This window comes from Bos grunniens, chromosome 6 (genome assembly GCF_055505025.1).
Source record: "Bos grunniens cultivar Pamir isolate PY7600 chromosome 6, Bosgru_T2T1.0, whole genome shotgun sequence".
Lineage (NCBI taxonomy): Eukaryota > Metazoa > Chordata > Mammalia > Artiodactyla > Bovidae > Bos > Bos grunniens.
In genome coordinates, this window is record NC_141170.1 from 16697171 (window position 1) to 16721299 (window position 24129).

The following is a 24129-nucleotide window of genomic DNA, read 5'->3' on the forward strand; positions in this document are numbered from 1 at the left end:
ATTTGGTTTTCTTACTCTAGATTAACCAGAAAACTTAACACATTTCCAGAAAAAAAAAAACCCTCCAAAAAAACCAAAAACCAAAAATATCTTAAAGAACAATATGCTATATTTCTTTATAATAATTTAAATGTAATTATTAACAGGTGAAGATTTTTGTCTCCTTTTACTTTTAGCTATAGTCTGGCAGTGGTCTCCAACCGTTCAGTGTATATACTGTGCTTTGGCATCTTGCTTTTGGTAGGATGGGGCAAGGTGCAGAGACATATCTGCAGAGCATTCAGAACAGGTTTGTTCAAGAACATTGCTCAGGGACTTCTTTGGAGGTCAAGTGGTTAAGACTCTGTGCTTAAGACTGCAGTGGAGAACTAAGATCCCACGTCTTGCAGGGCAGCCACAAAAAATAAAAGCATTTTGCATTTAAACTCAGTAGGGAGCACCATTACAACAGAGCTTTCTTCACTTCAGAGTATAATCTTCAACCACCAGTAAAGGCCTCTAGAATTCTTTCTGTGCTCCCGTTCTTCTTAGTAAGGATAAATGGGAGATAATTCTTCTTTTAATAAAGATAATATTAATAAATAAATCGTAATAAATATAGTGTATATTTTGTTACATATAAACATGTAATAAAATAGATTATTACTATAAAACTGTAATATTAACTGCTTACAAAATTTTTCTTGAGTATGAATCAAATCACAGAATATATGAAATTATGAGTACACTTTATAAATAGGTGAATTTGTCATAAGGTGCTAAGTAGAAGCAAATATATGAGTGTATATAGCTGAAAGATATTTGAAATAAAAATATATGGATTTAGGCCCAATGATAGTGTTCCTTTTTTCCTCTATTACTCTACTCTAATGAGTTTTTAATTCAGTCATTTGACAAATACTTGTTAACTGAATAATAGTGCCAGGTACAGATTGTGCTCTAGATGCTAAGAATACAGCAGTGAAGATAAGAGAGACCAGTCACTGCCCAAGTGATGCTCATGTTCGACTGAGGAGAGAAAGGCAGTCTGCAAAATAGGCATATCTATGTATAGAATGTCTATCAAGTAAAACAAAGCAAAGAAGGAAGATAAAAAATACTGGTCAAAAAAAAAAAAACAACTACTGGTCAGTACAGAGTGGATAGGGTAACTCTTTTATAAATAGGTTGAGCAGGAAAGGCCTCTAAGAAAGAGAAATTTTATGAAGTGTAAGCCCATCTCTAGTTTGGCCAGGCAAGGAACATGATACTTCTAGGAAGGAATATAGAAATGACAGAAAAGATGATTCCTAAGAAAAATCATTCTACTAATGTAATTTGTTCTTTGAGTATGATAAGTAAAGGCAGGAGCAAGATTAACCACGTGATCAATGCAATCTATTTTTATGATAGCAAAGAGGATGAGAAATACCACAGGCAGTGGGAGATGGATGGACACAAATGGTGAAGCAAGTACATGGCGAGTTTTGGTAGTTTTTGTTTTCGTATATTTATATTTCCCTAACCCTTCTTCCCTGGTAGCTCAGAGGTTAAAGCGTCTGCCTGCAATGCGGGAGACCTGGGTTCAATCCCTGGATTGGGAAGATCCCCTGGAGAAGGAAATGGCAACCCACTCCAGTATTCTTGCCTGGATTATCCCATGGACGGCGGAGCCTGGTAGGCTACAGTCCACAGGGTCGCAAAGAGTGGGACACGACTGAGCAACTTCACTTTCACTTTCAACCCTTCCTCCAACCCCCTATAATGCAATAAAGACATTGTGGAGAAAGTCCTGCTTACTTTGTCAATATGAGGGACTCATATTCCCCAATCTTAACTGGACTATGGGGGTTCGTGTTTATGATACCTGAAAAGGATTTCCAAATTGAAATAATGATTTTAAATGGCATCTGATATGCTACCCCATTAATCTGTGTATGTACATAGATTTGTATACATGTATGTATATAAGTCTGTGGAAATAAATTTCTAGAACTTGTTAATAGAGAGGAAGTTCACTTACAGCTAAATGTAAATTCTGCATTAGTGCTTATAATACTAACTAAATTCAGTCAGAATGCAGAAATCTGTTAATGCTGTGGGAAGTAATGTAAAATATTGAAATTATGCCAATTAAAATTTTAATAATAAAGAAGACAATCTGTTTAGAAAATGAACACCCTTCTAGGAAGTGATTGCTGGTATGATAGTGGGGTCATTGATTCATATTTGTGCAGCTTAAGATGCTAGAATAAAAAGGAACCAAATCAGATTGCTGCCTGAACATGGTTGAACTAAAATGGAAATACCTGTGATGATCTGTTTCTAAAGATAAGATTTTTAATTGGTTATTAATAAGAGTTAAGATTTACAAGGGATAAAACGAAGAACAGAGGAGAAATTCTCAAAGGAAAATCAAACATAATGAAGGTGTTACAAGGGCATGGTAAAAAGGAATACAATAGTATATAGTTGGGAATCTACCTTTAAAGTAATAAACCTCGATCTATTTAAAATGGTAATGCTATTTTCTAGATAAATTTAGATTATCTAGATTATCTATTCACCAGATAATATCGATTAGCACTTTTTCATCTTTAAGAGTTGTTTGTATGAATTGTGTGTGTGTGTGTCCTATACATAGTTGCTGATGTTTTCATTTGAACAAATATTAAAATAAATTGTTCGATCAGGAAAATCCCCTGGAGAAGGGCATGGCAACCCACTCCAGAATTATTGCCTGGAGAATCCCATGGACAGAGGAGCCTGGTGAGCTATAATTTGTAGGGTCACAAAGAATCTGACATGACTGAAGCAACTTGGCACACGCGCAAAATAAATTACTTTCTAAGATTGATGAAGTAATATAAAAACAGGCTCACAATATATGTTCCAAACAGATCTGGAGACATTTTTCCACACAAACCATAACTAAGTATACAGAATAACAAAGCACTTTAATCACAAGTTTGAAAATATTGTGAAACTATATTGTTTCTATATGCATATTCCATACTGCAAGGCTGCTTCAGAATAGATAGTCTTGTTTTTGATACAACCATTGCCATGTATATGTACCTGTGCATGTGTGCTAACTCGCTTCAGTCATGTCCAACTCTGCGACCCCATGGACTGTGGACCACCAGGCTCTACATATATATATATATATATATATATATGCATTGGATAGTATTGTGATTTTTTTCAGTAATTTATCAACAAATGAAAACTACTGAAGACCTAAATCATTCCCTAAATTGACTGCATTCCTCAGATGTTGAAAATCATTTTGTTTATTACTTCTTGTTTGTGTACCACTTATTGAACTTTATTGAAATTCATTAATTCATGTTTTAAAGATGTATAAATCTTCCACTTGTTTTTGTGAAATGGTTGCATCCATTTTATGAGTAGAGTATTGCTTTCTATGGTTTTATTTCCCACTGACACATTAATACAGGATATTTAGCTGAAAGAAAACTTTTGAGCAACTTATGTATGCAATTGAGTTGCGTAAGACAAAGGTTTTTTCCTTTTAAAGTTTACTTATTCTGTTTACTATCTAATATATTAAATAACTAAAGCAGGAGAAAAAATTCAAAAAGCAGAATTTTAATAACTTTAAAAATACATTTGCCTTTAAATTCATCATTGATATCATGTAAGACATACCTTTCCCCACACATACCATTGGAGTTTTAGTTTAAATAGTATTGGAGTGTGAATGAAGTAGGAGCAAAAGAAACTAAAGTAACAACACACAAAAAAATCTTGACTTAGAACATTTCCTTGACATAGAAAGCAAACTTTTCATTTGGAGGAAGACATGGGCTTCCCAGGTAGCACTAGTGGTGAAGAACCCATAAGAGATGCTGCTTCAATCCCTGGGTTGGGAAGATCCCCTGGAGTAGGATGGCAACCCACTCCAGTATTCGTGCCTGAAGAATCCCATGGACAGAGGAGCCTGGCAGGCTACAGGCCATGGGGTCACGGGGAGTTGGACACGACTGAAGCAATTTAGCATGCACAACCCCTCACATAGCCTTGCCAGTCGTGCTGGGTATTTCACTGATGCTTAACTTTCCTTATGTGGTTTTTTCTCCTTTTTTGTTTAATTATATTACCACCTTGTATTTACCAAGGAGAACCACCACACTCTAGAGCAATACCACAATTATGTATCTTCTCTGACTCTTCTGCTTAAGAATTTGAGCTTTTTAATTGCATTTTAACCGAAGACGGATCATATATCCTTTGAGTACAGTTTTCTATGAGACAGTTCTAGAAAAATCTTCCAACTTTTCTATTTCCATCATAGTACTAATATGTGACTTTGAGCGGAATAAGTACTTGTTTAAATATGCTTTTCAAATAATTATTTTTCTCCCTTTTTCTTTCTCTCCTCCCATCCCACTGTCTCTTCTCAGATTATTAGTTTATTAAATGTCTTCACACCCCAGAAAACACTGGAGGAGTTCCAAGATGTGTAAGTAACACAACTCATGAAGGAAGCGGGAGTATAACATCCAAATAACACAAGTGACGTTGACAGGAGTCAAATGAGTGAAATCCCTTAAGAACTGGCAGCAAATGAAAGGGATCCCGAAAGTCTCATTTTATGGTGTTTCTTCCTGGAAAGACAGTTCCACTATTTTCTGGTTCTTTGCGTTTTTTTGTCCTGTGTTCTTGGTTCAATCAGAATCCAGGAAGGCTTGCTATTTATTCTTTATTTATTTTTAATGTATTTTGTGAGCTTTCTAGAATGAGTCAGTTCACTTTGAGAGATATTAATAGTGGACATGATAAAAAAAATCATCCTTAATCTATTTTTGTGGTGTCTTGGATTTTGTGCAAAAAAATTACCAGGAATATAGTGACTCTAAGTGAATCATAGCATGTTGTCTTTTTTAACACAGATACACTGCATTTAATGGAAAATTCTATTCTGAATTTTTTTTCTTATTTGTAATATTAATACTCAGGAAAGAGTTCAGGGAATTCAGGGTAAAGTTGAGAACAAAACAAAGGGAGAAACTACACAAACAGAAACCACACACCCGTAAATGCTACGTCTGTTAGCACCTTTGTGGTAGGGTTACCACGGCTGTCACGCATGCAGTACTTGCAAGTTTTTCATATTCTTAGTTCAGTCAGAGGTGGAGCTGGGAAATGTGGAAGAGTTAGAGACTTAGGAGAGGATTCTGACTTGTTTGAAGGACTCCGTGGGCCTTGTGATTTGAAACTAACACTGCGGATTTACCCTGCAGTTACTTAGTCATGGAGCTGATGGATGCTAACTTGTGTCAGGTGATTCAGATGGAGTTAGACCACGAGCGAATGTCTTACCTGCTCTACCAAATGTTGTGTGGCATCAAGCACCTTCACTCTGCTGGGATTATTCACAGGGTAAGAACACAGTCCAGAATTATAAAGTTGCTTGTGGAGAAGACAAAGGGCAGCTGTAGATTACGTTCTTCAGGTAGGGGAGCTTGGGTAAATATAATGTACTTCCTCATTTATTTTACTGTAGAATAAGCATATAGCTCACTAACGTGTCGGAGGAGACTTCAGCACGCTAGCTCATTTTGTTTAACGTTTTGTTTCAGCTCACTGAAAGTCAGCTTATGAGCCTTCTCAGAAACTCTGATTGGCAGAGGTCATAGGTGCAGCTGAAACAAGACAACTCATTCCCACTGTTTGTTTCTGGTTCCATAAAGACAGCCGCCCTGATCTGCTCTTCTGTCAGGCCTAGAAATGAAATATAAACTCAAAGGCTTATGTTGCTGTAAAGAGAAACCTAACAGATGACAATCAATGATTTTTTTTTTTTCCCTAAAAACCTCTTCCCAACATGAGCCAAAAATTGTAAAAATGATGCAGTTATCTTCTGGGTTTAAAAAACTTTCTGAGGATATTAAAACAAAAAATCCCAAACCTAATTTTAAGCTTCCTTGGGGCAGTACTCTTTGGCTTTACCTAGGGCTCTACAGCCAGTGGGAAGGCCCATCAGTGCTATTGCAAGACTGCCGTGTTGATTGAGTAGATGGACGTCACATGTGCCATTTGATGTTCGTTTTTAATTTCTTCTCTTGTTCTTATTGTCAGGACTTAAAACCAAGTAACATTGTAGTCAAGTCTGATTGTACATTGAAAATCCTAGACTTTGGGCTGGCCAGAACAGCAGGCACAAGCTTCATGATGACTCCCTATGTGGTAACACGTTATTACCGGGCCCCCGAGGTCATTCTGGGAATGGGCTACAAGGAGAACGGTAAGGATGCCTCTTGAGTAGCAGCCACAGAAACTGTAAAGAAACTAAGTATATCAAGAGCAGTGTTCCCTCTCATGTATATGAATTTTTAAAAATAGGGCTACCAGCCTTCATAGTCAGAGGTTTTCAAAAATTACTACTAAGAAGAATCAACATGAAGGATGCTTCTGAGAAGCACGCATAACTAGAAGAACATTGAAATGTTATAACTCAAAAGAATTATAAATAGAGTCTGATTAAACAGTCGTATGGATACTGATGAGCACACGTGCTGTAGATATTCAGAAACACTGATATTTAGAAGGCAGCTCAACTCACAGTGAATATAAACAGGAAGAAATCCATCTATTGCATTTTACCATTTGGCTTTATGTCATGTCTTAAACTGGTGTCTCTAGTCCTAGGAAAAGACAAACAAAAAGATACCACAAATCCTTGGAGCAAGAATCTTCACACATGCTTAATGCATAGTCATTTTAGAATAATCCAAATTGTTCAAGTTGGATACGTACTGTTCTGTAAGTAATAGTTAAGGTAGTAATTACCTGGTAAGCTTTTATAAATTCTGAAACCATACAGAGAGAATAATATTAAATTTTACACTGCTGCTTTCATAAAGAAAATGTAGTATTCATAAACACTTGCAAAGAAAAGGTAGAAAGAATCTTCAAAATACATTACAATTTGATTTTATTAAAATGAGGATTTATAAAAATTCTTATTAGAAAGCACTGCAGTATATAATTTTGAAGGATTAGCCCTAACAAGTAATGAGGTGTATTAAAAAAAATCCAATATATTCAGGAATTAAAACTGTTTTAAAGTAGAATTGTATATGTATACTTAATATACCTTTCATACTTGTTTTGAGACTTTATTAAGTTATTGGAAAGGTGTAAGTTCTATAGAAATAATTATCATTGTATTTTTATGTGTAGGTGCTACAGAGTACTTTTATGAAAATTTCCTGGCCACCAAAATTTTGAAAAATTTCTTGTGCTCCTTCCAGATTAGAGGAGAGCCAGTTCTTTTGTGCATTTGTTCAGAGGAAGCGAAAAAGTTCTCAGGAAGGTCAGGCTTAACTGTGGTGAACAGTGGCAGAGTTCTGTTTCCTTTTGACTTGGAGGAGGAAAAAAATCTAATCCTGTTCCAAGGCAATACTACGTCTAACTTATTTGGAAAAGCAGATGGTTGTATACATTCTTCATATTTAAAAAAAAATCAAAGTGGGAACCAATTAAAAAAATTCAAGAATCTACAAAAATCTGTAGGGGAGTCTGAATTTGCTATTAATGATTTTCAGATCTTTGCTGAACACAGATGGCATGTGACTGCATCCCTTGTCCTTCCCTTACTAGACAGGATTGCAAGTTTCTGCCTCAGATTTTTGGCTTCTCTGGACCCGTGGAGAAAGCATACCTACCACCCTTGTGCTGCCCTCACCCACGTGTGGGATGAGGGTTATCACGCACAAAACCTGCTTGCTCCCACATCAGGCATGCCAGCTCTCCTGTGCACCGAACCCTGCCTTCCTTCCTCAAGGAGCGTTTTAGCCTAATGTTTTTGCCCAATTCCCTTCATCCTTACTAAAAAGCGAGTTGGAAGAGGGTAAAGATTAGTAGAAGAAGGTGAAGTATGTTTCGTTAACAAGCATGGCAACTGAGAAACCGACATACGTGCTTAACAACTTTTTAACACCATTAATACTCTGTTTCCTTCATGACTCCTTTATACCTGTGCAAATTAATTATACATCTTTTTTCTTGAGATATATCAAAAAGGAACTCAAACTGATATTTATAAGAATAACTTCTGAAGGAAAAACTAAGTCCTGAATATCAGGACTTAATTAAATTTTCAGTGTTTTTTAATTCTTCTTAAATTATTTTATTATCTATAATTCAAAATAGCAGTGTTGTTTTTCATAAATAAGAGAGGCCAACATTTCTCAAGTGATTAAAATATATTTTGAATTAGTAAAAGAAGTCACTAATACTTCTGCCTTCAAACCATAGTTTCAGCCGTTTCCTAGTTTCTTGGATTTGGACCAAAAAAAGATGATCTCTAGTTGGCTTATTCCATGTAATTGGGTAGAATAGAAAATGGAAATAGCCACCCCTAAGAGCTGATTGAGATTAATTTCTCTCCCTCCAGAGAATGACGTTGAAAACCCTTTGGTGGCTTTGAGCTGTGTCACCTGACATGGAGATAAGTTTGGTTAAACTGGTGCTTGTCCATGTTACCACCTTAAGGCACTGAAGGAAAATCTAAGGCATCACAAAGTAATTTTTAAAACTTGAGTTCTACTAGACATTGTTTATGTCACATTCCAGTGCTGGTTTTAATTCACCTTTTTGGCCAACTTTTGGTGGGAGACAAAAATTTGTACCTTCTAATCAAACTGTTCTTTTTCCTCCTCCTTCAGAGATCAATTATCTTAGTTAACTTTACTTTCCTCCCTTTTCTTCACCTCCCTCTCTCCTGTTCTAGTGGATATATGGTCTGTGGGATGCATTATGGGAGAAATGGTTCGCCACAAAATCCTGTTTCCAGGAAGGGACTGTATCCTTGTACCTTTTGCTGCAGCTTTACCTGTTTTGTTCTCTCTCCCTTTAAACACATAATGATTTTACCAGGAGAGTAAAGATAGAAGCAAAAAGTTGGGTAAGTGGTGTAACTGCAATTAAAAAAAAAAAAAAAGTGATTATTTCTATAATCTGACCAGTACTGAAGATTACCTATCTCAATAGTTTAATTACATTTTTGATGTTTTTTTTCCTTAAATTATTTTATCTATAACTCAGAATAGCAGTGCTGTTTTTCATAAATAAGAGAGGCCAACATATCTCAAGTGATTAAAATATATTTCGAATTAGCAAAAGAAATCACTATTTGCAAGTATTACCCATCTTTTTTCTAAATCCATTTTATGCTTCTACAAATTTCAGCATGCTCATTTCTCTTCTTGCCAACATCTTAAGCTTCTGTCCACACCTTTATTGATTTGAATTACTCTCGACACTATATCCAGTCTTAAGGCACATCTTCCTTAAAACATGAACTTCCACATTTAAAAATCATAATTTTAGTCAACTTGCTGGAGGTCAGGTAGGTTCAAAATTGGCTTTCTTTATTTGACTTGGAGATGTGACTTAGACATAGATAGTTGCTTTTCCAATGAAATTTAGAATTAAAGAAATGGAATGTACAATGTGGGGGAGGTAGTCAATTAAAAAAAAGCTGTGTTGATTTGCCTTATACCACTGAATCTTTAGCTAGATTTCATCAGGAACTTTTTGGACAGATATCTCTGATTTGGAATTATTAAATGAGCTGGTGATATGAAATATGATAAGGAGCCCGAGTGTAGATGTAAAAGTCAGTGGGGAAGCTACGTAAAGATAGTATGTCTTGCTTAAGTTAAATTTTACTTAAACATGGGTAAATAATTTCCACATGAAATATGTTGAAATTAGTTCATTTTCCTATAATTAAAATTATAACTTAATGTCTTAGTCGTGACCATATTTAAAAATTAAACTAAACCATAGAAATCCTTATTGAACAATGGATTATATATACTCTGTGTTTTTGGATGAAATTGTTTCATTAATCTTTATATGAAATTATTATCATTTTGTAATTAGAGCTTACTACCAGTAATAAAGGGATCAGAACACTAAAGTAACTTCACTAGACCATGATGATCAGACACAAGTTTGGGGGCTGATGGAGCTTATTTATGGGGAGAAGACTCATATCAATATTTTAGCATAATGAAATGATTTCAGCATTTACTGGAAGTAATATCAAAGTTTAGTATATGCTAATTTATTCCTTGGGTACTTCCAAGATTCTTCACAGACAAAACAAAAACAAAAAAACAATCTAAATGAATAATTCACTTAGAATTATTCAGAGTGATTTCCGTTGAATTTCTCTGAGGCTGAAAAATGATGTTATAGCACTCTGTCATCATAAGCAAAGATATTCTTCTCTCTGAACAGAACTTTTTAATCTTCCTTTTAAAAAAATCTGTATTCTAAGTGAAAATAGTAAAACACCTTGAAAAATTGGGAGCTCTTAGGAAATTACCATTGACAACTGAAGTTTTAGCTATTTTACTGTGTTAAAATTGTCTTTTCACTTTGAGGAACATTGTGTGGGTTTCTTGACTATTGACATGACCCAGATGATATCACAAGGTAGTTTCTTGATGATTAAATTAAAATGTTGGCAAAATACATACGTACATACTTACTTTTCCATTCATTAGTTTGCTAGCCTTTGTAATATCCAAAGAAACATTTAGAAAGTATTTGTTTTTATTGTGTAAATAGTTTCTTAATTATATAAACATGCACTATTAAACACTCAATTTTCATTATGGTTTTATGATTAAAACCTGCATATAGGTTGACATAATAATAGTATTACTAATAATTCTTCAGTCTATGATGAATTTCAAGTTAGAGAACAATAAATATGCCAAGTCACTTATTTTCTATTTTCTTTACATAGTCCAATGATCATATAAGAGGCATCAAAGACTACATTTCATTAAGATCTTGTTTCTTTTAATAATAGCTTATAGTGCAGCAGTTTTATGATACTTTCTTGGAAGTTTGTCTGTTTTTTTTTTTTTTTTTTTAAAGAACTAGCTAGTCACTGACTCCTTCCACAACCCAACCAGGGCATGGTATTTTCTTGATTACCAAAGTCTCATATAATATCAGTATAGTTTGTATATACTGTAATATCAGTTCTTTCTTTAAACCTGAATCTTTTTTTTAAATTAAACTTTTTATTTTGTGTTGGAGTATAGCTGATTAACAATGTTGTGATAGCTTCAGGTGGGACTGTTCTGAAAAAATGGGACTCAGCCATACATATACATGTGGCCAATCTTCACCAAACTCCCCTCTCATCCAGGCTGCCACATAACATTGAGCAGAGTTCCCTCTGTTATACAGAAGGACCTTGTTGGTTATCCATTTTAAATAGATATACTCTTTCTACCTTTTTATTTCTATTCTACTTCAAATGGTTGCACCTTTTTAAACAAGATCAGGTGATATTCCTTTATTTTGAGTTCTGCTAGAGTTCTCTGGATCTGGGGAATGATATAAATAGGCACACCATATTCATTTGAAACTTCTGGACCTCAGGCATATTATTTCTGATTAAAGCTGACAGTTGAGCTGCTAAAACACTGTTTCTTGCCTTTCCCTCTGAGGACATGAGAAATTTCAGTTAGAAAGAAAAGAATATATATATATATATATATATAATCTTTCCAAGAAAACAGGTTATTATGGAACAGGGAATGATTTACCAAAATATTATATATTTGAAGAAATAAAGAAAACATCCTCAGATTAACTAAATATCACATCTTTTTAAGCTTGAAGAAATGAAAATTAGGGATAATCAAAGTAAGGTGAACAAAAATTGGAGGCTGTGGATTATTATATCCATCTAGTACAGATAGATACTTTTAATCCTTCCCTCTTTGAAATAACTTTGCTTATTTCCTAATAATCTTTTGCAACTAATACATTTTGTTATAGCCTGAGTCTTCTACCTAATATTATAGTAATAAAACATTATCTCAAACAATACATACTTTATAGTCAGGGTTTAAAAATAGTCATTCTTCACATCCATAAACAAATGGCCAATAATCACAAACATTTGAAAAAATAAGACTTAACTTCTTTTTCTTTGTATTTGCTTAAGAGAATATTTTTCACTGTGAATTTGTTAATATACTTCCCTTTATTACTCTAAGAAAATCTGAGTAAGCTGAAGATTCTGAGATTATCTGAACAGATGGAAGATCAGAATTAAGAGGAAAATTCTTCTCACAGGAAATTTAGAGGAGGCCAGAGTATACCAGAGTGGGGGTCTCAAACCTCCAAGATCTAAAGCCTGATGAGTTCGGGTGGAGTTAGTGTAATAATAATAGAAATAAAGTACATAATAAGTGTAATGTGCTTGAATCATCCTGAAACCATCCTCCTCCCCATCCCTGGTCCATGGAAAAATCGTCTCCCATGAAACCAGTCCCTGGTGCCAGTAAGGTTGGGGACCACTGTACTAGAGGGCAGGATAAGGCGTAACTGGGATAAAAGGTCAGAAGGGTATATTGAGGGGGGCAGAAAGTAAGGGAGGACACAGCGAACCAGCTTTGGTGGTGGAACAGGAAAAAATAAATTGAGGTGATGGATCTTGATGCCTTGGAGAGAAGCATTTGGGTGACCACGCACATAGCTCCACCATGACTGCCATTTCTCCCAGGAGCCCCTGTCCCCCAGAAATAGATATCAGTTCAGTTCAGTTCAGTCACTCAGTCATGTCCAACTCTCTGCAACCCCATGAATCGCAGCACACCAGGCCTCCCTGTCCATCACCAACTCCTGGAGTTCACTCAAACTCATGTCCATTGAGTTGGTGATGCCATCCAGCCATCTCATCCTCTGTCGTCCCCTTCTCCTCCTGCCCCCAATCCCTCCCAGCATCAGAGTCCTTTCCAATGAGTCAACTCTTTGCATGAGGTGGCCAAAGTATTGGAGTTTCAGCTTTAGCATCAGTCCTTCCAAAGAACACCCAGGACTTATCTCCTTTAGAATGGACTGGTTGGATCTCCTTGCAGTCCAAGGGACTCTCAAGAGTTTTCCCCAACACCACAGTTCAAAAGCATCAAATCTTTGGTGCTCAGCTTTCTTCACAGTCCAACTCTCACATCCATACATGACCACTGGAAAAACCATAGCCTTGACTAGATGGACCTTTGTTGGCAAAGTAATGTCTTTGCTTTTGAATATGCTATCTAGTTTGGTCACAACGTGAACTTCCATATGTTCAAGCTGGTTTTAGAAAAGGCAGAGGAACCAGAGATCAAATGGCCAACATCCGCTGGATCATCAAAAAAGCAAGAGAGTTTCAGAAAAACATCTATTTCTGCTTTATTGACTATGCCAAAGCCTTTGACTGTGTGGATCGCAATAAACTGTGGACAATTCTTCAAGAGATGGGAATACCAGACCACCTGACCTGCCTCTTGAGAAACCTGTATGCAGGTCAGGAAGCAACAGTTAGAACTGGACATGGAATAACAGGCTGGTTCCAAATAGGAAAAGGAGCACGCCAAGGCTCCTTTGTCACCCTGCTTATTTAACTTATACACAGAGTACATCATGAGAAACGCTGGGCTGGAAGAGGCACAAGCTGGGAGAAATATCAATAACCTCATATATGCAGATGATACCACCCTTATGGCAGAAAGTGAAGAGGAACTAAAAAGCCTCTTGATGAAAGTGAAAGAGGAGAGAAATAGATATAGAAAGGTTTAAAAGCATATTGCTTTTCCTTATTCCTCTACAGTTCTGTAGACGGAGTACTGGAAGATCTTTAAAAATAAACTGAACTAATTGACAGAGTAAAACTACAAACAACAGATTCCTTAGTCATTACTGTGCTATTCCATTCCAACCGCCCTTAGCCTGATTGGCTCTTAGGACGAAATCCACGAATAGTGATAACCTATTATGGGACTCTCTCCCTTCAGCAGTCAGATGAGACTCCAGAGCATAAGGGTTCCAAGAACTGGCTCTGGTCCTCTTCATTTTAGTCATAAATTATCTCCTAGGAGTTTCAATGTATTTTATATAATACCTCCTTTGCCAGCCTTACAGAATTGCTGTGATGATATTATATATATATATATATATAATTCTCCAGGCAAGGCGTTGCCATGCCTCCTTGAGGGGATCATCCTGACCCAGGGATTGAACCTGTGTCCTTATATTTCCTGCATTGGTAGGTGCATTGTTTACCACTAGTGCCACCTGGGAAGCCCCTTACAAACATACAGATACCTGTAAATAACTTTAAATTATAAAGAACTCCATTTTTTATGGCATGGAATTAGTTTGGGGGTACCTTAGCCCAAATATAACCTTCAAATTGAATTAGATAAACTATTTTAAAAAATAGAAATAACCAAAAGACCGCCTTAAAAAAAATTCTCAAGTGATGAGAAACCAAAATTATCTGTGAATTAGACAGTAAAAGGAAAGAAAATGAGTAGTTCGTCACTTACTGAAGCACTTCTGCAAGTTGATGTGTAAAATGAAATGAGGATAATTACCCCAATCTTCAGGGAACTTGTATTTAATTTGGTGATAATGTGAAACATTCAGAGCCAAGCATTTACTATGTGTTCATCAAAACATGAAAAGTTTAAAGAAAAAAATTATTTTTTCAACATTAGGATTTCTTCAGATTCCTTATTTATACACACTGCAGAATTATAGAGATTTTAAAGATGACAATTTAAAATATTTTGGTGCAATAAAAAATGACAAGACTTTTTATGGCAGAGTATTTTGAAAATTATTACAGTTTTATTTATAATTTAACATAAAGCTAAAGATTTTCTTCTTTATAGTAAGTTTCAATGGATTTTATTCTGTTTCATTAAAAAAGAAAATCAATGGTATAACATCTATAAAATAAACATTAAAAATTAATATGATGCCATAGAAGTTACAAAGAAAGAAAAACAAGTTGAATACCTAGATCCAAGGAGAAAAATCCTCTGTTTCCTGGAACTAGAATATTTAGCATTGTGTTCCATGAATGTTTTTTATTTTTCTTAGTTAGATCCACAGATGCAAAATAGGCACATTCACAGTTTATTTATGCATATCAGTAGCTTTTCATAATTCTATCTTTGCACTAAAGTTTAAAACAATGTGTTTTTGTAAAATATCTAATTAAATTTTGAACTTTTAAAGCAAACATTTTAAAGAAATCGTGTTCTGATTTTAGAAAACCATATTAAATCTTATTCTATTGTACTTTGAAGTGCTTGTTGAAAGATTTATCAAAACCCATTGTCTGAATCCTATGCTAAATGAAGATATAATTAGGTTAAAGAGAAAAGCAGTGTGGTCTCATAATTGCGTTACCAGAACCGCATAATCTCCTAGACAGGAAACATGTGTTAGGTTGCTGGATAGAAGCTCTCATAGTCCAAAAAATATTCCATCATAAATCACAAATCAAGCCACTGGGGTGTGGAAGTAGCAATAAAGTGCTTTCTATGTTTAGATTTAAACTGACACAACCTTGTTGTTAAGTCATGTCTTACTCTTTGCAACCCCATGGACTGTAGCCCACCAGGCTCCTCTGTCTATGGGATTTCCCAAGCAAAAATACTGGAGTGGGTTGCCATTTTCTTCACTAGAGGCTTCCCTGGTAGATCAGTGGTAAAGAATTGCCTGCAAATGCAGGAGATGCAGGTTTGATCCCTGGGTCAGGAAGATCCCCTTAAGAAAGAAGGAAATAGAAACCCACTCCAGTATTCTTGCCTGGGAAATCCCATGGACAGAGGAGCCTGACGGGCTACAGCCCATGGGGTTGCAAAAGAATCAGACATAACTAAACAACAACAACAACAACAATTTAAACTGTCACGACCTTTATTATTTTATTTCTATCTCTTGACTAGAGTAGAAAAATTATAATTTAGCATAATCTAATGCCTGACAAATGATACACTTGAGATTTTCTCCCTTAGAAAACTGATAACCATATTTTAGTAACATCAAAACTTACTAAGCATTCCTTTTAAGGAAAGTAAATCAGTTTCTGTGTGCCACAATTGCAAATGAATCTGCTTTCTCTGGAAATACTGATGATGAGAGGAATGTTATGATCAGAATCATGGAAGGAACTAGAATTCTGCCTGGGTGGCATTAGTGTACAAAAGTCTTATGGAGACTCACATACCGTATCAGACTGTCTCAGAGAGCAACAAAATCCAGTTTCCAACTGTGATTGAATTTGACAATTTCTTCTAAGGTCTATGCACAGTCAGTATTCATTGGAATATCTTGAAATTTTCATAAAATAATCCAGTCTCATCTTGATAAGCATATAGATGAATTAGTTGAGGGAAAGCTATCACCCCGCATCCCCAAAGGATTTAAAAAGATCTAGAACCAAATTCTTTTATTACCTCTTTCTTGTTTTAGTTGTGATAACTAATTAATAAAATCCCTCGCTGTGGCTGTTGCAATGATGTTCTCTTGACATTTCATCCTGCCTTGAATAATAAAAATCTATATAAACTCATATGCATCTACTCCCCTTTTTGTAATTTATAATGGTGGTGGTGGTTTAGTCATTAAGTCACATCCAATTCTTGCGACCCCATGTACTCTAACCCACCAGGCTCCTCTGTCCAGGGGTTTTCCCAGACAAGAATACTAGAGTCGTTTGCCGTTTCCTCCTCCAGGGGATCTTTCTGACCCAGGGATTGATCCCTAAACCTGGGTCTGCTGCCTTGCAGGTGGTCTCCTGCATTGCAGGCAGATTCTTTACCAATTTAGCTTCCAGGCCAGGCATAAGGCTTAGCATTTCTGTGGCATAAGCATGGAGAGTCTATAGGAATAGTGAATTGCGAGGAAAGTTAAATGGAAACTGGAATTTGGAGAGGTTTCCAGGGTATTATAACTCAGCAAAGGTACATTAAATAAAGCAAATGGTACATTAAATAAAGCAAATGGAATTCAGTATTTTCATCAGTAGTTCAGATCTTGAGTTTGTATCTCTCTACATTATTTTCACACAAAGGCTTTGTGATCTATTAAGTCTACAATTGTAGCTTCTATCATGAAGATATATTTCCAAAAATGTTCTGCTTTTACTTTAGAATATCTGTATCCCACAGAGCCACATAAGTGAGAACTGGGAGACACAGCAGTTATTAAACCAAGAACTATCTAGAGCCAAGTGAGACTGAAGTAACCCCGGGACTAAGACCTCTTTAGGGCATCTGTTGTTACTGTTGTTGCTGTTTAACAGCATTAGGTGAGGGAGAAGAAAACGCAAGGGATTCTAGTCTGAAAGAGGAAAATTTGTCAGTTTTGCAAGAGTGGTCAGGGGTCACAGATTCTATTTTAAGATTATTATTTGTATTAGAGAACAAGATAATTCCGATTTAGATAATGGAGAGAAATTCCATGGAGTCAACTGTGATTTAATACGTGGAGTGCCTTTCAAAGTGGTTTCAACAGTGAAAAGGATTGCCCACTGAGTGGTAAGCTTCCCTCATTGGAAAAATTTCTTAATTATAGACATTAATATAAGATATAGTATAATAGTATATAAATATTAAATGAATATGCCTTCTCTATGTATATTTAATTCTAATATATATATATAATACATAATACATAACAAACATTTATTGATAACTTATTATATGCCAGGCAATGTGGAAGGATCTTTACCAGGCATAATCCTTTTAAGTCAAAAAATTTTTACATGATAAATGCCATCCATGTTTTAGAGGATGAAAAGAGAGAGTCAGTAACTTGGCCAAGTTGATACACATTTAGAAGGCTGGGCTTCCCTGGTGGCTCAGACAGGCACAACACAGAAGATCTGAATTTGATTCCTGGGTCAGGAAGATCCGCTGGAGGAGGAAATGGCAACCCACTCTGGTATTCTTGCCTGGAGAATTCCATGGACAGAGGAGCCTGGCAGGCTACAGTCCATGGGGCTCACGAAAAGTTGTACATGACCAAGTGACTAACACATACATGTACAGTTAGAAAGCAATGGGATTGGTTCTGGAGCAGAAAAAAAAATGAATATCTGCCAGAGATAACATAAAAGAGATATTTTTTCATTAAATAAATATAGAAATAGATGTTTTTTAACTAGCGGATAGGTTTGGGGCAGAAATAACCTTTTCCCAAATGTTTAAATTGATGCAGGCAAGAGAAAGCCTTGCTTATTGAGCCTTTAGCTCTCTTTTTTAAAAAAAATCTCTCTCTCCCACAATATCTCTAAAAAATAGATACATGGTAAATAACAACTTAGACTGGTCACTTTGATGATAAGAATATTTGCAATTCAAAAGCAAATTTTGTTTTAGAGAATTTTTTTGCCCTTTAATCAAAGTGCTCACAATACCAACCTCTCGTGAGACAGATATTATCTTGAATTCCAAATGTATTAATAATAAAGGGATGCACAACTGTTTGCTCTATCTTTTCCTGATCTTTTTGCATGTCACTTGCTTTCCTAAAATGGAAGCAAGACAAATTTGCTTTTCTGGGTATGCTTGTCACCTTCATAGCTATAACCGTTTCTTTGCAGTGATAACTCTGTTTAGGTATTTGGTCAAACTTTGCATTTAACCTGAGTGAGACCTTCACCTGGGAAAGAATCTCGAGGAATTCTGTAAGGTCACTGCCAAATTACAATGTAGAACCGGAAGAATAAGTGGAGCAAAATTCTAGTGTGCTATCTTAATGTCTGTCCCTATTTGTTCCCCCTCAACTTCTCTTATTCTTCTAGGTTAATTTTCCTCATAAGAATGACCTATCTTTCTTTCTGAGTTTTCAGTAGGAACACGTGAGTAACCAAGGACAGTTAGAAAGCAATTGTTCTTACGAGAATAAGACAAAGCTTCTGTTTAAAAACGTACTTCTTTGGTGAGAGTCAATGAAACTGAACCAGCCTATTCCCAAACACTCATTCTTGAACGGCATTTCACTTCCGGAAATTTATTCATATTTATAAATAAGAGTAAGTGTGTTTTATAAAAGAAACCCTTTCTTATGAGGTTGCAGGCGGCTCAGTCTTTATTTCTTTCTCCAAGTGTGGTATACAAAAGAATGAAAGAGAAACCAATTTGCATGTTTCCCACATTAACACAATCTAGAATAATTTACAATACAAATCAGTAGGATTCTAGGAGATGAATGCAAATCAGACCTTTTAAATCAGAACCTAAATGAATCATTGCATTATAATTGCAAAGTAATATTATCATACATTAGGTGGCATTGAATGGCATGGTTAGTTCAGTTGCATAGCAGAAAGGGCCCTGACATTCTTGTGTTCTTCCCACCCCCCTGTTTTAAAGCACTGTTAAGTGTTTTAAAGCACTGTTAACCCAGTCAGCAAAAGGTCAGACCATTGCTCCAAGGCCTGGGTAGTGAAGTGTTTTTATTTGCTGTTCTATTCCTGTCTTCTTGTTTATCTTCATTTCATTTTTGTTTTCAGTTGACATGTGGTCAGTAGGGTGCATCATGGGCGAAATGATAAAAGGTGCAGTGCTGTTTCCTGGCACTGATCGTATCCTTCTTAGAAGCCAGTGGTCTCTATGGGTAATATGTTCAATCGATTCCATTAGGTCTCCAGTATAATACTGTTGGTGGTATATCCTCACTGCCCTTAGAGGGGTTCTGTGAAACTCCAATGTCACGTATTTACCAGCTGGCATCATGGGAGAGTAACCTTGTCTCCTAGCAAGCTTGTATGTAGATAATATTGTAACACATATGAAACGTTCAATTGCTATCAAAAGATCTGCCTTAATTCAGTCTTATGAAACTAGTAACAATGATATACTCTATTATGTTTTACTGTTTTTTGTTGTGAGAGTGTTAGTCACTCAGTTGTGTCAGTTGTTATATCCATAGCTAGATAATAAATGACAAAATCTTTTAGTTTAAGACTAAAGATTTATGCTTTTGTACCATAACAAATACTCATTTGGCATGGAAATCTTTTATCAGTTAAATTTATGTTCATTCATAAATGCAATCAGTTTATTATTAACACATATTCAGAGAACATTCATATGAATTTCCTTTTAAAAATGATCTTCTAAAATAATTTTTCTCATTTCCTTAATGTCTAGGAATAATAGCTCCATTACTGCTTTTATTCTCTCCACATTATTAACAAGTACAATGATTAAAACCTCATTAATTAATAATGATTATATAAAATATCCAAATAAAACAAATGTGTATCACTTGGTTAAGTAAAAGTGATCCCTTAAGCAGCTAATAATTAGCAAGTAAAGGTTCTATGGGCTTTGCAGTATTAAAAAGATATGGAGAGTGTGATTTAGTGTATGGGTTTATAATAACTTATTTTATTTAGTCAGTTAAGTATCCTACTCACAGTCACTTACAAACTATTACGTCATTATCATACTAAAGATAAGATGAGCATTACTTAAATGATCACTGTTTGAAAACAAAATTGAGCCTATAATAATGGGGTTTTAATGTATAAAATAAATCTAATTAATAATATTGTAGCCTAACTGTGCAGTTAGCCATTTACTTTGAAGATTAATATGTAACAAATATTAAGTGCATGCATATATTCTCTGTATTGGACAAATTTACAAACTGACTGAATTAGACACTCAGTTTTTGTGGATAAGAAGCTTAACATGAAATGTTTTATTTAGTTAAAAATAAAACTGCACTACTTTTAACTCTATTCTTACTAAAAATATTTTTTTAGTTTTATATGACACACATTTATTTCTAAAAAATTTATGCCTGTTTTGCAGTATTGTCTTCTGCATATACGTTTTACTAAATAGTATCTATAAATTTACAACATTCATGTTTATGTTAATACTCTTTAAAAGTATGTTAGCATGATAAAAAATGAATTCTTTCAGATTGGAAAAAAAAACAAGATTTCTCTGAAATCTTGTGGATTATAAACTTGAATTTGGACTTTGAACATGAATATGAAACAGTTAAGTTTTGCCTAATTTTTAGACATTTGATAAAAAACAGACTCAATCTATTAACTTTGTACTCTTTGATATTTTAGAAGTTCATTTTGCTTGAATAATTGATGATTGAAATGAATTATTTGCCACCTATAAATTAAAATGATTATTTTTCATTACTTTTCTTATAATTTTTATTAAAGAAAATCAAATCAGATTTCCACAACTGAGTTATTAAAACAGATTAACATTTCTTAGAATCCATTTTTTTTAAGTTGCTTGGTTATCATTTCTTAACTTGATACCAAAATCCCTTATAAGTAAACCTTTGGGTTGCTGCTAATGTTAAGAAGTCTCAGATTGTTCTTTCAATACTTGAGCTTGGTATTTTTATTTTTGGTTATTTATGGAGCTCTTGTATAGGGATATATTTGTAAATTTTGGGAAGGGTAAATGGTAATTATTAACTAAAGTGTCTCCTCTGAATGTCAGATGCAGTCTTTTCATAATTTCAAACATGTTGGTAATTTCAAATCAGAATTTTTCAGGCAAACATATTATGAAGACTCATTATTATAATGTTAAACTTTTAAAATACAAAACAGATTACTTATTTTTTGAAATGCCCTGTTATTAAACATGACATCTGAAAGTGGCAATAAAATTATATTTAATCTACTAGATATATAGTGTGTGTAGTATACATCTATACAATATTCTGTAGGCAGTCATATTATTTTTAATATATCATTTATATGAAGACATTCTCAAAATAAATGATTGATAAAAGTCAGTGCAATATGAGCTATACATGTGTTCTTAATACATAAAATAACAACAAAACTTAAAAATACGGTCTTATACCTTTTATTTTTTATACCTAAACGAATTCACATTATTTTTAGCCTTGAGAAATTTAGATAACCAAAAACAGTTCTTAAAATTTAATGCATTTTTATGCCACTTTATTAGTAGCTGTATTTTTGTGTTGTGTGCTTAGTCACATAGTCATGCCTGATTTTTTGTGACCCCAAGAACTGTAGTCCACCAGGCTCCGCTGTCCATGGGATTCTCCAGGGAAGAATACAGCAGTGGGTTGCCATATCCTTCTCCAGGGGATCTTCTCAGCCCAGGGATTGAACCCAGGTTTCCTGCATTGGAGGTGGATTTTTTAGTCTGAGCCACCAGGGAAACCCTTTATTAGTAGCTGTATTTTGATATATTTTAATTAAATTTTTATTCAAATCAAATGTGTTTAACTTTCTACAGAAAAGTCAGAATTCAACTACTGAGATACTTTTCTATTGGGAGGTCTCCTAATGAATTTCACCCTGGCAGACACTTTTACTTTAAAATTACAAAATAAATTATGCAAGTGAATTAGAAGAATATTAAATTTATAGCTTTTGAAAAGATCAATAAAATGAACATGCATATATTACCACTCAGGTTAAAAAAGTAGAACATTATCAATACCTATGAACTTTTTGTGTGTGTTCCTGCTCGGTTATATCCTCTCTCTTCCCCAGAGGTCATCGCATTCCTAAAGGCATGTTTTTACAATCTCTTGGACTTTCCTTATATTTTTAGCACATACATATTTATCCCTAAACAACATATCATTTTAGTTCAGTTCAGTCGCTCAGTTGTGTCCAATTCTTTGCGACCCCATGAATCGCAGCACGCCAGGCCTCCTTGTCCATCACCAACTCCCGAATTTTACCCAAACTCGTGTCCATCGAGTCGGTGATGCCATCCAGCCATCTCATCCTCTGTCGTCCCCTTCTCCTCCTGCCTCCAATCCCTCCCTGCATCAGGGTCTTTTCCAGTGAGTCAACTCTTCCCATGAGGTGGCCAAAGTATTGGAGTTTCAGCTCCAGCATCAGTCCTTCCAATGAACACCCAGGGCTGATCTCCTTTAGGATGGACTGGTTGGATCTCCTTGCAGTCCAAGGAACTCTCAAGAGTCTTCTCCAACACCATAGTTCAAAAGCATCAATTCTTCGGCACTCAGCTTTCTTCACAGTCCAACTCTCACATCCATACATGACCACTGGAAAAACCATAGCCTTGACTAGACAGACCTTTGTTGGCAAAGTAATGTCTCTGCTTTTTAATATGCTACCTAAGTTGGTCATAACTTTCCTTCCATTTAGTTTTATCCATTTTACATATTGTGCTATTATTACTTTGTGACTTGCTTTTTTTTGGAAAGCAAGCTTTTTTTGAAGTTAGCATTATATTTTTAAGATTTATTCACGTTGGTACATAGGAAATAGTTCATTCATTTTCATTGCGGTATAGCATTCCAGTATATGAATGTTCTATTAATACAATAAATCTGTTCTTCTACAAATAGACTTTGGAATACATTGAGTTTTTGCTTTTTCTTTTATAAACAATGAATACATGTTTCTAGGAGCACATGGACAAGATTCTTTATGATAAATGCCTAGGATCATTGTTGTTGTGTAGTTGCTGAGTCATGCACCATGCTACTCTGTAGGATTTCCCAGGCAACAATAAGAGTAGGTTGCCATTTCCTTCTCCAGGCGATCTTTTCCACCCAGGAATTGAACCTCAATCTCCTATTTGGCAGGTGGATTCTTTACCACTGAACCATCTGGGAAGTCACACCAGAACTCATAGGTGTGCACATTTTAAGCTTGACTATGTGTTGATAACATCAGATTGATTTTCAGAGTAACAGTATATGTATAAAAGTAACTGTCTACTCCACATCCAAACCAACTCTTGATATTACCAGATTTGTCTTTAAATTTGTTAGTAATCTCTTGGATGTAAAATCCTATTCATTGGAGCTTTTATTTATATTTTCTTTACAAGCATTTTTTCCTATTTACTGGCCATTAGTATTTCCTCCTGGTAATATATCTTTTGTTTTTTAGAACAAATTTTTAAATTGTATTTTTAAAAACTAATTTGTAGGAGTTCTTTATTTATTGTGGTACCTAACCTTTGTCCATTTTACGTGTTGAAAATATCCTTTCCCTTATTTAGAATATTTTGCCATTTTATTTTATATTGATTTTGGAATTCGCTTTTTTTATAGTTCATTTATTTATATGTCTTTCTTAAGAATCCTTTGATGCCTTTATATTCTCTTTTAGTTTTGGTGTGAATATTTTAATCTTTTATATTTAAGCTTCTAGTTCACTTGGAAATGATTTTTGTGTATGATGTGAAAGAGGAATTTCATTTCCAGTTACTGACTGAGGAAGAATGGCTAATTCTTTCTTCATTGTTCTATAATGCTGTCTTTGTCATAAGTTTTCACATTTAGGGGGAA

At 34.9% G+C, this 24129-nt stretch overlaps 1 protein-coding gene across 50 annotated transcripts in view; it reads left to right on the plus strand.

The window, feature by feature from the left end:
* MAPK10 (mitogen-activated protein kinase 10) overlaps positions 1-24129 on the plus strand; it is a 373060-nt gene that overhangs the window by 263602 nt on the left and 85329 nt on the right. For 30 of the 50 annotated variants that reach the window (XM_086404959.1, XM_086404939.1, XM_086404927.1 and 27 more), the window contains 4 exons: positions 4407-4465; positions 5247-5385; positions 6085-6250; positions 8741-8812. In XM_086404959.1, the coding sequence (XP_086261085.1) occupies positions 4407-4465; positions 5247-5385; positions 6085-6250; positions 8741-8812 (436 nt within the window). Of the gene's footprint in view, positions 1-4406; positions 4466-5246; positions 5459-6084; positions 6251-8740; positions 8813-19339; positions 19412-24129 lie in introns of all 50 variants that reach the window. The other 20 variants (XM_086404965.1, XM_086404946.1, XM_086404952.1 and 17 more) reach the window with 3 other exon arrangements.